The sequence below is a fragment of the Erpetoichthys calabaricus genome, chromosome 2 (genome assembly GCF_900747795.2).
Source record: "Erpetoichthys calabaricus chromosome 2, fErpCal1.3, whole genome shotgun sequence".
NCBI lineage: Eukaryota > Metazoa > Chordata > Cladistia > Polypteriformes > Polypteridae > Erpetoichthys > Erpetoichthys calabaricus.
The window spans coordinates 198,633,839-198,650,178 of NC_041395.2; the positions used below are offsets into that span (position 1 = coordinate 198,633,839).

At 38.2% G+C, this 16,340-nt stretch overlaps 1 protein-coding gene across 1 annotated transcript in view; it reads right to left on the minus strand.

Annotated features, from left to right (window-relative positions):
- Positions 1–7,220: 7,220 nt before the first annotated feature.
- alp3 (alkaline phosphatase 3) overlaps positions 7,221–16,340 on the minus strand; it is a 35,974-nt gene continuing 26,854 nt past the window's right edge. Inside the window, exons 9-11 of the mRNA XM_051922732.1 lie at positions 8,773–8,964; positions 8,483–8,599; positions 7,221–7,656 (exon numbers count right to left, since the gene is read on the minus strand). Of these exons, the coding sequence (XP_051778692.1) occupies positions 7,364–7,656; positions 8,483–8,599; positions 8,773–8,964 (602 nt within the window). The 3' untranslated portion in view covers positions 7,221–7,363. The remainder of the gene's footprint in view (positions 7,657–8,482; positions 8,600–8,772; positions 8,965–16,340) is intronic.

A 16,340-nucleotide genomic window follows, 5' to 3' on the forward strand; every position in this document is an offset into this window, starting at 1 on the left:
TCCAGATATCTTTTGAAATTCTGCTAGTGCTGTTAGGGCTGCAGGCACTGAATTTTGTGGGTCTGATATAGAGTATACAGTACCATATCATCTGCATATAGTGATATTTTCTGTTCAATTCCTTCTCTGAAAATCCCCTTTACTTCTGACGCATTTCGAAAGTAAACAGCCAATGGCTCAATGGTGATTGCAAATAGCAGTGGTGACAAGAAGCATCCTTGTCTAGTACCACATTCTAGTTTGAAGTAGTCTAAAATAATGTTGTTAATACAAACTGAAGCTTCTGGACTGGTATACAGTAATTTGATCCATGCACACATGTTCAGGCCAAACCCAAATTTATGCAAAGTGGTGAACAGGTAATCCCATTCAACCATATCAAATGCTTTTTCTGCATCCAAAGATAATATGATCTTCAGAGTGTTAAGACTTTATGGGTGACTATATTACATTAAATAGACTTTGAAGATTAGAAGCCAAATGTCTACCTTTAATAAATCTGGTTTGGTCTTGTGATATTACTGAAGGGAACACTTTCTCAATCCTTCTAGCTAGGGCTTTAGAGAGTATCTTAACATCGTTATTCAGAAGTGAGCTTGGTCTGTATGATGAACATTGTAATAAGTCGTTATTTTTCTTAGGAAAATGGTAATTAATGCTTGGTGAAAAGTATGAGGGAGAATTTTTTGTCTCTGGCTTCTGTAAATGAGTAATAAGAGGGGAGCTAATTTAACTGATTTTTTTTTATAAAGCAGGGTAGCCATCAGGACCTGCTGCTTTCCCACTCTGAAGTGAGTTTATAGCATCTAGTAATTCTGATGGTGTCAGAGGTTTATTGAATTCCTCCGCACTTAGAGTATCTAGCTGTGGTATCCATAATCTATCAAAAAGCATATTAGATTGTGTCTTGTGTTCTTTAAACAGAGTAGAATATAAGGACTTGTAGGGGTCTCTAAATGTGTGCGTTATATTTTCACCAGTAACAGCACACGACACAATAATGTGAAGTGGATACACTTGACATAAGCATTCATAGTTTTCATCCTCTTTCTCTGTATGTTTAGCATTCATTTGCTCAGAGACTGATGTGCTTGCTGCTTCCTGAGCAGCTCTTCTTTTCTCCACCCTAGCGGCCCGCTTCTTCTCTTCTTTCGTCTGTATCTTTTCATGTTAAAACTGATTAAGTCAGGGTTTGTGTTGCAATTACTTAGTACATTTTCCTTAATTTTTCACTTAAGCTGGCACTTAAGTCTTTAATCAGCCTCAAGAATGATTTAAGATATGAAGAGCCAGAGGAAGTGACGGAGAAGGGGGTATTGAATGAGAACGGCACCCTTACGCATGTGCCTCATGGCCGCTGCCAAGAGTTGATTCTACAATAAAATAAAATAAAAATAAAAAGAGGAATAACCTTGGAGGTCAATCATCACCCCAAAAGCGGATAGTAGACATCACATAGTATATGTGTTCCAAATTTCAGGTCAATATTTCAAGAGGTTTGCAAGCTACAGGTGATTTAAAATACTGGACAGACAAATGGACAGTCATGGTAGCATATTGCATAAGAAGATGGCCAATGATTCTATTTCTGTCTGTGTTGGTGATTACTGATATTGCATTGCAAACTTCCTGCTTGTGGATTTGTTGCGCTAAGATCAGCTTTTTTGACTCTTATCTAGCATCACTCTACTCATCTGTTTGCTTTTTTTATGTCTTGTCATGTGACATTTGGTTTTGTAAAGTGACTTCAAGTGGTACTCATTGTGAATGGGATGTTTAAACAGGCTGATTTCATTCTTATGAGTGCAGAAGGGCAGTATTATGACCACACAGCTACAGAGACATGGGTTAAGCTCCCTTATCTCAGTGGAGTCAGCACATTTCCTTTTAACCTCGTAGGTTTTTTCCAGGTATTCTAATTTCTTTCCACATCCCCAAGTCATGCAGGTTAGATTGACCGGTGGAATAAATGTATCTCACAACAAGTAAAGCAGGCATTATGGTGAAGTACAGTGAGGCTTTGGCCTTTAAATCCTAAGGTAGTGAGGTTCAAATCCTGCTTCTGACAGTGTATGACTTTGAGCAAGGCAATTCATCTGCCGGTGCCCAACTGGAAAAACAAAAGATATTTAACCAATTATCTCTTTCAAATGTTGAAAGTTGACTTGGATGACAGCACCAGGCAAGTAGTAATAATAAGTAAGCCTTCTGATGGACTGGTCTTCAGTTCAGGTAAATTTGAGCTTTAGCTTGATGCTACCATGATTGGTCATGGTATCCTCTGTCCATTGAATAAATAAATCTGCTCAAATATTCAGTTAATATAGCTCAGATGTATTGACAGCAATCTGAAATTTATAGTGCAGGTCCTACTCTAGTTTGTGTTAACATTGCAGTGTGATCAGACCCACTTCACCTTGGGTGATTAGTAACATATACTGTATTCTTCAATATATCAGTGCTGTCTCCTAACAAAGTGCCATAGGTCCATCAAAAGGAAGATCTGAGAGCCATAAATGAAAAGTCTTCACAAACACTTGCCTTAAATGCACACATTGGATAGACGGTGGCTCATCTGTGCCCATAAAGTCTGAAAGTAAAATGGCACACTGCCAAGGAGAAAAATGAACGTCAGTTAAGACTCATAAGAAAAAAAAAAAACAGAGTGTCCATTTGTCTAACGTACCTGCAAGGATATGCTCAAAATACAATATGATTATGAATCTTCACTTACACATTTTTACCCCCTATAGTAATGGATGTCCACTTTTGTTTTAACACTGTGTAGTTATGCACCTCCACTTATGGTTGTAACACTGTACAGTTATGAACGTCTGCTTATGACTATACCCTCTGTACAGTTATGGACTGTATACTGTATACAGTTATAGGTTTCAAGGTTTCTTTATTTAGTCATGTTTACACAAGAAAGCATGACATTTGCCTTCTCTGTTACATCTAATAACAGACAGAATTAAATAAATCAAACAAACAGAGGGAAGGCAGTTTAAGGCAAGGCAGTTTGATAGTGTAAATTTACATAAAATGGTTACAGGATACTTATCAAACCTTTCCGATTTTTTCAGATATTCCTTCTTAAAAAGCCATATGACAATAGGAAGAAATGAATTTCTGAGTGATTTGTGTGAGTTTTCAAAGCGACTATCCTTCCTGATTTACTGAAGTTCTACATGTAACGGGCGTCTGTTATCAGTTGAGATGATTTTCAGGTTCTTTAGCATTGTTTTCTGACACAGCTGCATGCTTATTAATTTGCTGGAACTTTTTTAAATTTTGGTTTGTCAGACTACTAAACCAGGCAATAAAACTGAAAGTGATAACAAACTGAATCATACTGCGAAAAAGGACAACATGAGGTCCTTGTCTACTTTAAATAGTTTGAGTTTAAGGAGGAGAAATAAGCGCTGATTGCATTTAGAGAATTTTTTTTGTATTTGTATTCCAGTTAAGATTGTTATCTAGGTTAGTTCCAACAATTGTAGACCTCTGTTTATAGTTATAATACACAACCATTTTTGACTTCCACTTAAGACCCTACAGCTATGGGCCTCTGCTTTTGCTTATTAAAGCTTATAGGTATGGATTACCATGTATAGTCATAACCCTGTACAGTTATGGACCTCCATTTATGATAATAATATCACACAGTTATGGACCTCTGTCTACAGTTAATATCCTTAAGTTTTGAGTCTCTAGTTATGATTATAATTCCATAAAGTTATGGATCTCTACTTTTGGTTATTATATGTACCTCCAATTATGCTTATATCATTGTACATTCTTTGACCACCACTTATGGTTATATCACTGTACAGTTTTGGATTCCAGTGTTGATGGGTTTCCCAGGTTGGAGAAGGCAGTAAACCAGGCTAGGTCAGCTGAACATTCAACTTTTCCAAGGACAGTGGACACTGATCCAAGGTCGATTTTCACCAAGAACATTGCTCATTGGAGTCTTGGCTCCCTTGTCCTCCATTGCAATGGTTTCAGTTGCACTTTAGACAAACTTTATGGATATCTCTTTTATTCTTAATTTAAATATTTGCATGAGTTTATGTATGTAAATGTTGCATACATTAATGATGCTGTATCATATTTGTAAATCTGTAAATATTCACAGCCTTATTTCACTGAAGACATTTGAATTTAAAGATCACTTAAGTATTTTTTTTGTAACCATCCTGATTTGCCCAGAGACATTTCCTTTGTTATGTAAAGGTAATATTTAGTAATTCATTTAATTTTTTTTTTAAAAAGTAGCATCTCCCTGGTAAGATTATAATTGCAGTCAAAAGGATTCCATTACAAAATAAAGCTGAAGTCTTCAAACTACAGCATGCTATGATTGTGAAAAAATTCATTTACACTTCGAAAGCCAAACTGACCTTTTAATTGCTTAGTCCACTGCAATAACACCTATTTTTTTTCTAAAGTGAAGAAATTCAGGTTTGTCTTTAGTTACTATATCCCAGAAATAATAAGCTATGATGAAATATGCGTTCAAAATGCCTCTTTTAGCAATGCTACTGTGCTCAGCTGTTAGATGACTGACTACACAAGTCATGTCGTCCCCTTTGTTCAATGATCTGTTTCACCCTCAGGACAACTACAGATGGGATGTTTTTGAATGATGACCCATTCTCAACACACCTGTGATGCTACCATATATGAAAGGATTTCATCTGTGATACACCAAAGCTGCAGCATCTGGTCTCCATTACCATTTCAAATTCAAAGTTAATTAAATCTTCAGCCTTGTACATTCTCCTGTGATTTACACACTGGGCTGCATGATTTAAATTGGCTACATGGATGATGTTGTCTCTGACTGAGCAGTTAGTTACCTGGGAAGAACAGGTTAACCTAATAAAGTAATAAAGTGTGGAAGTTATATATTATGTAGACATTACAATGGCTTCTGAAGTTAAATAGGTGATTGTGTTTATAATGTTTCATTGAGCATAATATCAAACTCATTTTGCATTTTATTAAGGGATTGACAGACTAATGTCTACACATGTTTCTGTCACTATGCCTTATTTGTAAATGGAAATAGTCTTTTTTGTTTTGTAATATCTGTGACCAGTGGCAGTCGAAGCATGGAGACCAACATGGATTGGACGAATATCGCCCTCGTTCTCTGTAGTGGGTAGTCGTTACTATTAGACTATGACATACGATGACACGTGAGTGGGGTCCCATTCAGTGTTCAGAAAACACTTCAGTAGCACAAATGATGGCCCTTTGTCTATATACTCCAGACATTAAGGAGTGCATGACCCTAGTTGTATGGAGCGTGCATGCTTTTGCTTTCATAAATGGCTCCCAGTGGGTAACAGCACCCATTGAGCATCATCAGATTTTAACAACCCAGTCTCCCACAGTGTCCAGAGTGCAATCCCCTTAACTTTCATAAATGGCACCCCTCAAATGATGATGCCCTAGGATTAGGCCTGCTTAATGGATTGAGTGGCTCTGCTTGTGGCCAGTGCTTATAAAGTAACAGGGCAAAAGAGCTCATTCTGACATTCTGAATTTTTAGGACTTATTGAATATTGTCATTTCATTTCACTTGAATGGGTAGTTTAGTCCACGCTGTTGGGTGACAAAGTTCCCAAACTGATTTTTCACTCCAGTTAAATGAAGATCTAAGGTGCTAAGGATATCTATCCACTTCTTGCAATCACCCAGACTGTTTATGTTTCTGTGACATTTGATCCCTTTTGTGATGATGGTGTTATTCATAATAAGTTTGCTTTCCTCTTTGCTGTATTTACCTTGTTTTATATATTTATATTTTGGTGGGTTTAGCTTAGATAATTTAGATAATTTCAAGTCCTGCAAGAGATGATTTCCTGGCCCAGACCAAGTGGAACTGAAAACCTAACAGGTCCAAGCAGGGTTGGAAATAAAAGACAAAGAGTAGAAGACAAAGTTGAACATCGTAAAGAGGTTCAAAAACGTTGGTGCGATACACATGCAGAGCAAGTTAGAGATTATGAAAGTACTAAAATTCAAAAGTCTCAGAAAACTGACAGTAAACATCGCATTAGCGCTAACAAATGGAAATTATTACTGTGAGAATTAAAAGAACTGCTATTTGGTGAAAGTGAAATCCACACACACTACAGGCGAAATATCCAAATCTACAATATTCTGTTCACATTCGCATCATTCAATGCTCAAAATGTAGATTTACATGATTCAGGACCATATGCTATGAGAATCTGTGGTTCCGCAACAATTAAAGCTAGTACAAGTTTAATTTCAAAGAAACTACAATTCTGTCAGGTTTATATTTATGATCATGAAGAAGCGATGCAACATAGAATCAAAAGAGTTAAACAGTCGGACGTTTAGAAATTCTACAGCCAATAATAGAAACAAATCCATACGTCCAAAAATATCGCATTTTACACGAAATTTATAGTTAGTTCTATTATGCATACGTAACAATTCCCATGAAAATAATCTGTTTAAGGCAGAGCCCCCTAGTATGTATGTATATATAATTCATATTTACACAATGATATATAGATTATATATATATAGTGATTTTTTAACTCTTAATTCCACACCACTTTCAAAACTCTAGTCAAGATTAGTTCTATCAGTAAACTGTAAATTAACTGAGTCACATTTGAGTAAAGAATGCAGCAAGGTGTGCCTGCCATCCTGGGGACAAAGGGGGGATGTGTGTGGCCATGCTGGAATTTGAACCTGCCAACTAATTACTGAATGGTTACGGTTAAAATTTGATTAAATATGGAACAATGGAATTTTCAGTATGTGACAAAGGGAGCATTCAAAGCTTTTTGGGTATAAAATTTCAATAACGAAACTCAAATTCTTTTCAAAGTTCAATGCTGTATTGTATTTGTCTGCATAAGAATCATGGTAATAATACTTATTAATTTAAGTGGCATATAAAGGCATTAATAAAATGAATCACATATAATTTGGCTGCTTTTCTCCATCATCCTCTAAGTGCATGTTTTTCAAACTGGGTAAGAAAAACAAAGTCGACAGTCTGTTATGACAACTTTCCAACTGTCTTTGGTATTGGTGCCTTCAACCATTTGCAAAAGATATGATTTTGAGGAGCAAAAGATTAGACAATGTTTGAAGAAAAACATGTTTATACAAATGTTTTAGAAAAAAGAAGACATGTTTTGTTAGTACTGGACTAGATCTTTCCATTTAAGCAGTATGATGAGATTTTAATGGGTTACAAAGGAGGTCTCCTTTAAACTTTCACCTGTTCTCACACTGGACAAGCAAGGATGACTTGGACCATTAATGCTGTAAATTGTGTAATATGACATACAAGTAAAAGATGAAACTATGAACCCTGTGCTAACAGATACCCCAGAAAGGTGATCAGCAGAGAAGGGAGGAGTTGGGCTGCAAGTGCCACGCCTATGCTAGCTGGACCACGGGCTGCCACATTAGCACAGTGGTTTTTATTTTCACCAATGCAGGCAGCATATGCTAGTGCATGAGGAATATAATTCTGCTCGTGAACACCATGAAAGAGATGTGCCATTGGGCCATGGGCAAAGATGGCAACGTCCTCACCACCATGAGTCTCCGAATCCACTGGGACAGCAGACTGCTGGACATAATCTTTGGAAGCTGCAAAAGGAAGGATAAGGCTACTCAGTACACATAGTGCCTTACTGGCAGAGGGCCTCATTAGACAGAAGGGATCAGAGAGGCAAGACTAGACATTCTCAGATGGGCTCTCATCAAGTAGCTAAGGGTCAGATTTGAGGATAAACAGGACAAAGAGATACTTCTGTGTTGGGAACACTAGACTGCATGTTGCCATTGTTTAAAAACATGTTCTCTCAAAAACTGACAGTGAACACATTTTTATTTGTCTAAAGCAGGAAATCCAGGATGAAGCTTTTACCATAGTGTCTCCATTAAGGCTATACTTACCTAAAGATGTTCCTACTATGCACAAAGAGCTTCAGTATGATATAAATTAAACTTAACACATCCCATTTTGATAGTGTTTTCCAGGTAAGGAAAACAGAATTTTTGAGTTCATTGGCAACATGTTGCATGTTGATCGCTACATGAAAGCATGAATTTTGCTATACTGTGTACATGTGATAATAATTAAAATAATTTGCTCTATCCCTTATGTGACTACTACTTCTAGTACTTCTAAAGAGCATAATGACAGTAAGTTAAATGTCTGTTGATACTCTTGTGGCATGACTCTTTAGAACATACACCAGTCTAGTTTTAAAATGACCAGGGAAGAGGTGAATAGATTCTAAATAATGGAGCAAATGAGCCATCTATAAAGCACAAAATCATGGACCCCAGTACATGGCCATAGCTTGTTCTTAATCATCTTTCTCTACACAAACTGCTGTGGAACTGACAGTGAGTACCCTCATCCAGGACAAATTTCTACCCTCCATAATTTCATGAGAGGTCAGTTTACCTGTGTCCATCTTGCGAATGTCTTGCCGGCTGTTATTCTCCACTTTGTATCCAGGTCCATTCCCATAGAGTAGAGTGGTGTAGGGCAGGTTGTCTCTTCCAAACAGTGGAGATTTCCCTGCAGAGAATTAATTGAGAGTTGTCATCTGCTGACCCCACCGTGTGCAAACAAGCAGATCTTCCATTGACCTCTAAAGTGCCTGCACTCCTAGATTTCACATACTGCCATGGCAAACAGAAGGCGGCAAACACAAATTAGAGTGTCCAATACAGTCCTACCATTTGATTTACCAAGGATACTGCTTCCCCTGAATGGGTAGCCAGTGAAGACAAATCCATGTGAGTGGTCAGCAGAAACAACAGTGAGGGTGTCCTCCTCTTTGGTCAGCGCAAGTGCCACCTCCACAGCACGGTCCAGCATCACAGTCTCATGCAGCGCCATTGCAGCCTGGCTAGCATGATGACCTTGGTCAATTCTGCCTCCTGTCAAGACAAAGGATTCAACACCTTTAAATTGACTCATGGAAGAAAACAATGAACATTCAGAAATGAAAGACTTTACTTTACTTGTCAACTGTCTCTCTTTACAGTGCAAGGCAACACATTCATTGCCCACATTGCATAGTAAAATTACACTTCACAATTGTGGTAAAATGTATCAACACCCTAGCATTTTTAACCAAAACTCATAGAAACAAGAAAAGTACAGGATAGATAGATAGATAGATAGATAGATAGATAGATAGATAGATAGATAGATAGATAGATAGATAGATAGATAGATAGATAGATAGATAGATAGATAGATAGATAGATAGATAGATAGATAGATAGATAGATAGATAGATACTTTATTAATCCCAAGGGAAAATTCACATACTCCAGCAGCAGCATACTGATAAAAAACAATATTAAATTAAAGAGTAATAAAAATGCAGGTATAACAGACAGTAACTTTGTATAATGTTAACGTTTACCCCCCCGGTTGGAATTGAAGAGTCGCATAGTGTTGGGGAGGAACGATCTCCTCAGTCTGTCAGTGGAGCAGGACAGTGACAGCAGTCTGTTGCTGAAACTGCTCCTCTGTCTGGAGATGACACTGTTCAGTGGATGCAGTGGATTCTCCATGATTGACAGGAGCCTGCTCAGCGCCCATCGCTCTGCCACAGATGTCAAACTGTCCAGCTCCATGCCTACAATAGAGCCTGCCTTCCTCACCAGTTTGTCCAGGCATGAGGCGTCCCTCTTTTTTATGCTGCCTCCCCAGCACACCACCGCATAGAAGAGGGCGCTCGCCACAACCGTCTGATAGAACATCTGCAGCATTTTATTGCAGATGTTGAAGGACGCCAGCCTTCTAAGAAAGTATAGTCGGCTCTGTCCTCTCTTGCACAGAGAATAAATATTGGCAGTCCAGTCCAATTTATCATCCAGCTGCACTCCCAGGTATTTATAAGTCTGCACCCTCTGCACACAGTCACCTCTGATGATCACGGGGTCCATGAGGGGCCTGGGCCTCCTAAAATCCACCACCAGCTAGATAGATGCAACTCTTATTAGTTTTATTTACAAAATTGTAAAGTTTTGTATTTCTGTACATTAGACAAGATTATTTCTATCTAAGGACTAGTTTATTTTAGTAATTGTGACCTTTTCTCAAGGCTTTGTGTAAGTGTCCACTAACTAGCTGCACGGCTTGTCTGTAATGTTTTCCTACTCTCTGACAGCAAACCAGTCTTTCAGTCTTCAGTGGCGTGACCTGATGTTTTTTAGATCTCTCCAGAGGATTTCAATTGGATTTGGACCACCACTAACTGTTCAGAGTAGGATAGTGTTTCCACTTGAGCCATTCCTTTGTACTTTTAAATTTACTTTATTAACCAGCTGGAGAACCCAACCCTTTTCATGGAAGCCCAGTTTCAGAAAACTGCTTTGGATATTGGCCCCCTAAAATGTCTTTTCATATTTTGTGATGCCAGAAGCACATTCTATTTGTCCCAAACTAGAAGCAGCAAAGCAACCACACAGCATTATGGGACGTCCACTATATTTAACTATGATGAAGAGAGTTCTTCTCCTTAAAGGCTTCATTATGTCTGTAAACAAAGGGTTGATTTACATTTCTGCACAGTTCTAACTTTTTGCTTCAATGGTCCACATAATATTTTCCTAGCAAAACCCAGATTTTGTAAGCTTTTTGTAATTATTGTGCCTGTCTTTCAGTGGTAGAGTCCTCATTGATCTCTGCCCACATAGTCTTTATTGTGGACATTTCAGGTTGAAACCATTGCTGCAGATCTCTCCGAGTCAGCCTTTGTAAGTGGTACATGCAGTTCTCTCAATACGTCTAATTAATTATAAACATCCTGATCCTGAGAGGGTCAGTGCAGATTTCTATTGAGATTTGCAGGTTTTTATTCAGATGGATTAACTATTAGCTAAACAAACAAGCTTGATGGATTGAATGGTCTCCACCCTGTCAGAGTTCTTACATTCTTACTTATTATGTTCTCTGGTTGCGTAACTGCTATATAAAAAAACACTAAGATCTGTGCACCCAATCCATCTGAACAATCTGATTGGTCAGTTTTGCTATGGTGTGATTAGTTAGTTTAGCTTTGGTGACACAACGAAAGAGGAAGTGCAAGTGTAAGATGCACATGGAGGAATAAAGACATATGAGGCACAGTGAAGAGTGCAATGATTGTTCTGTCTGCCTTGGGATTGTTTTCATAATGTGGCAGGATGAGGGGTGGGAGAATGTTCAAAAACTATGCAGACAGTGACTAGACCTGCAAATAAGCTTTGGTTTCTGGGACACAGAGAGTCACTGTCAAAGATGGCAAGTATAAAACCTGGACAGGAGGTGAGAAATGTGCCTCACAAATAATGAAAGAGTGTAAGATACAGGCTTTACAGGAACAAGCTCGAGAGGGGGAGTGTTGGTGCAGAGGTGTTCGCACACTCACAAATACAGAAAAAGAAGGTGAAGGTACATGTAGGGCAACATATATCAAGTGTTTTTTAAGTGTTCTATTATCTGCCTGTGACAGGTACAGTTTTTAATAACATTGCAAACTAAGAAATAGGAACATAAAACCCTTTTAAAATTAATTGGTATCTTTGAAGATAGTTTCTTTATGTTAGCTGTTCTCCAAAATGAACTGAAGATAAATCAAAGCCTCTTTTTCACCACAGATGATCAAAAAGGTGAATGGCTACTTTAGTTACCTGCCAATTAGTACACTGCAGGTGAGATGTTGTAGACAGGAAACAAACACCATAATCCAGTTTGTTACCAGGGAATTGACATGCAAATAGTACGGCAGAATTAAGGAGAAGTAACAGACAGAGATCCAAACAGAGTGAAAAGTACTGTGTCAACAAAATCAGAGATGAAACCAGAACTGTAATCAAAGCAAGAGAACAAGAAGTCCTAACACTATGAAGTCTTCACAGAAGCACCTTTAAGCTTTCCATAGCACTAGTAAAAAATCAGTGAAGGTTTTTAGAAGTGAGAGATTCAAAACATGGATACCAAGAGCTGTGTGCTCCTTCTTTTGTATGCAGGAAATAAGGACACAAGACCTCTGTGTCACATAAATTGCAGCAGGCATAATCATCATAACCAGCATGGTGGAAGTCTTGCAGAAACAGCAGCAAAATCTCAATGACTATCCAACAAATAGAAGACAAAATGACATTGTCACAATGACTATTAAATAATATATGAGGTAATACGAAACAAAGTACAAACAATTGTCATTAATTTCGGAGGAGACAAAATAATATAAGCTACAACATAAATAATAATAATTCATAATATGATATGAGGTGACTCTAATTTTCAATTTTTTTTATTTCTTTTTATGTTAAAAAATATAGCATAATTATGGCGCTGATCACCACTTCCAGGCTCCCTGTCAGCAGGTCTTGGTAAATTTGCCTGAACTTGTTACTAAGCTTATCTGCCTTACAAATTCACCTCCTATATATCCATCCATCCATTTTCCAACCCGCTGAATCTGAACACAGGGTCACGGGGGTCTGCTGGAGCCAATCCCAGCCAACACAGGGCACAAGGCAGGAACCAATCCCGGGCAGGGTGCCAACCCACCGCAGTATATATATATATATATATATATATATATATATATATATATATATATATATATATATATATATATATATATATATATATATATATATATATATATATATATATATATATTCATAATATAAACTTAAAATTAAAGGAACACTTTGAAAACACATCAGATCTCAATGGGAAAAAAATCATTCTGGAAATCTATACTGCTATGGACTGGGTAATGTGTTAGGAATTAAAGGATGCCACATTGTTTGATGGAAATGAAAATTATCATCCTACAGAGGGCTTAATTCAAAGACACCCCGAAAATCAAAGTGAAAACATGATGCGGCACACTAGTCCACTTTGCCAAAATTTAATTGGAGCAACTCAGAATCGTACTCAGCAGTTTGTATGGCCCCCACATGCTTGTATACATACCTGACAACGTTGGGACATGCTCCTTGTGAAACAATGGAGGATATTCCAGGGGGATCTCCTCCCAGATCTGGACCAGGGCATCACTGACCTCCTGGACAGTCTGAGGTGCAACCTGGCGGTGATGGTCCAAAACATAATGTCCCAAATATGTTCTATTGGACTTAGGTCAGGTGAGTGTAGGGGCCAGTCAATTGTATCAATTCCTTCATCCTCCAGGAACTGCATGCATACTCTTGCCACATGAGGCCGGGCATTGTCGTGCACCAGAAGGAAGCCAGGACTCACTGCACCAGCATAGGGTCTGACAATGGGTCTAAGGATTTCATTCCGATACCTAATGGCAGTCAAGGTGCTGTTGTCTAGCCTGTAGAGGTTTGTGTGTCCCTCCATGGATATGCCTCCCCAGACCATCACTGACCCACCGCCAAACCGGTCATGCTAAACAATGTTACAGGCAGCATAACATTTTCCACGGCTTCTCCAAACCCTTTCAAGTCTGTTACATGTTTCTCAGGATGAACCTGCTCTCATCTGTGAAAAGCACAGGGTGCCAAAGGTGGACCTGCCAATTCTGGTATTCTATGGCAAATGCCAATCGTGCTCCACGGTGCCGGGCAGTGAGCACAGGGCCCACTAGAGATGTCGGGCTCTCAGGCCACCCTCATAAAGTCTGTTTTTGATTGTTTGGTCAGAGACATTCACACCAGTGGCCTGCTGGAGGTCATTTTGTAGAGTTCTGGCAGTGCTCATCCTGTTCCTCCTTGCCCAAAGGAGCAGATACCAGTTCTGCTGATGGGTTAAGGACCTTCAACGGCTCTGTACAGCTCTCCTAGAGTAACTGCCCATCTCCTGGAATCTCTTCCATGCCCTTGAGACTGTGCTTGGAGACACAGAAAACCTTCCGGTAGTGGTACGTATTGATGTGCCATCCTGGAGAAGTTGGACTAACTGTGCAACCTCTGTAGGATCCAGGTATCTCCCCATGCTAACAGTAGTGACACTGACCATAGCCAAATGCAAAACTAGTGAAAAAACAGTCAGAAAAGATGAGGAGGGAAAAATGTCAGTGGCCTCCACCTGTTAAACCATTCCTGTTTTGGGGGTCGTCTCATTGTTGCCCCTCTAGTGCACTTGTTGTTAATTTCATTAACGCGAAAGCAGCTGAAACTGATTAACAACCCCCTCTGCTACTTAACTGACCAGATCAATAGCCCAGAAGTTTCATTGACTTGATGTTATACTCTGATTAAAAAGTGTTCCTTTTTATATATATATATATATATATATATATATATATATATATATATATATATATATATATATATATATATATATATAAAATCCCTATATGCGTCCAGGTGTCCGTGTGTGGGTGTCTTCTGGTGAAGTGCGCATGCGCGGGGCACGGTGCGATGCGTGATATTATTGTCAGAGAAAGTTAGAGGCGTTTTACAGAAATACAAACCAGTATTACTGCAAGAGGAAATTAAAGGTACACAATACAGTGACGCATATTATAGCCACATACAAGCCAGTATTACTGTCAGTGGAGATTAAAGGCATATTACCGACGCGCACGCCTGTATTACTGCCAGGGAAAATTAAAGGTATATTACAGACGTACAAGCCAGTGGACGTACAAGACAGTATTACTGTCACAGAAAATTAAAGACACACAATACACGGCGGCAGCCCACGAAGAACGGTCAGCTCAGCAAGTAAACATCAACAAAAGAAAGGCTGAAAGAAAGAAAAATACGACCAACAAAAAGAATGAGGTCAAAGTCCCTTGCCATTTAATATAGACCGTTCCTACTAATGTTTATGCACTACTGTTCTAGCGCCCATTATTGTAACAGGCTTAATGACTAGTATATATATATATATATATATATATATATATATATATATATATATATATATATATATATATATATATATATATATATATTATTGATTAGCAGGTAACCTTGTCCTGCATTTCAAATAAAATAGGAACTGCTTTATGTTTGATGACATGTTTAAGACTCTTATCAGCATTAACCTCTCTGGATTATTATTACGTTCTGAAAGCTTTTTGTGTTGTGATAGTGCTCTAAGTGAGATGTTATATACAATAAACATTCCTCAAGCAGGCTTCAGATTTAGATTCACAAGACTAACAAACATTATATTTTTTAAGAATCCTTCTACCTTGAATGCTTTAATCATTTTGAATTCCAGTGATGGAAGAACTCTTGTAATTCTAATGCGCTGTTAGAGTTCAGTATTATTATTTTGAGGAATTCCTTGGATGGCATGGTGGTGCAGTGTTTAGCATGGCTTCCTCATTGATCCTTACTATCTAAACTTTCTAAACATTCTGTTTACATTGTTGGTGTGCTTGTTAAACCTGCTCCTTCTGTCTGAACCTTGGTGAAGTATTTGACCCATTATTTAATTGTGAGCCACATATCAAGTTTCCCAGCAAAACTGCATTCTTTCATCTCTGTAACATTGCTCATCTTCACCCGTTTCTCAGTAGTAATGATGCACAAACTTTGGTTAATTCTTTCATTATCTCTCATATTGACCACTGAATTTCTCTCTTCATTTGTCTTCCTTCAAAGTCTTTACAAAAGCTGCAGTATATTCAGAACTCTGAAACTATATGATGCATTCTTCTTACATCATTCCCTTTCTCTTTTAGCTACACCTGGTTGCCAGTTCAGTCTTGCTACTCACTCTCAAAGTCCTGCTTAAACATGCTCCTCTTTACCTTAGTGATTCTTGATCTCTTATTCCTCTTCTCACTCTCCTGAGCCTTTTAGCCATATTTGTCTCGATATTCCACATACCAGGCTTTCCAGCTTGGGAGGCAGGTACTTCAGTGCCATGGCCCCTAAACTTTGTGATTCTCTTCCCAGATCTCCCCATGACTGCTCTTCCCTCTCTACTTTCAAATCTGATTTAAAGACTTTTCTCTTCAATGAACTTGTCTTCTTATCCTCTACTGCTCATTTATTTTTTGTTTGTAATGTGACGTTTGGATTGTTAAATGTACTATATAAATGTAACACTATTATTATTGTTGTTGTCTTCAATCCACAACCTTTGCAGCCTTTGGCTACATGGACATTGCACATTCCCTCCATATCTGTGTTGATTTTCCTTCCATATTCCCAAACACATAGATATTAGATGAATTGTCAGCTTTTAACTGGCCCCCACATTGCAAAAAATCTAAGCCAAGTGAAAAGTTTTTAAATCATGACATTAAGTCTAGTTTTCCTTATTGTAAGAATTATTGACTTATCCAAAAATGAATATTTATAATTATTTAGCTGAC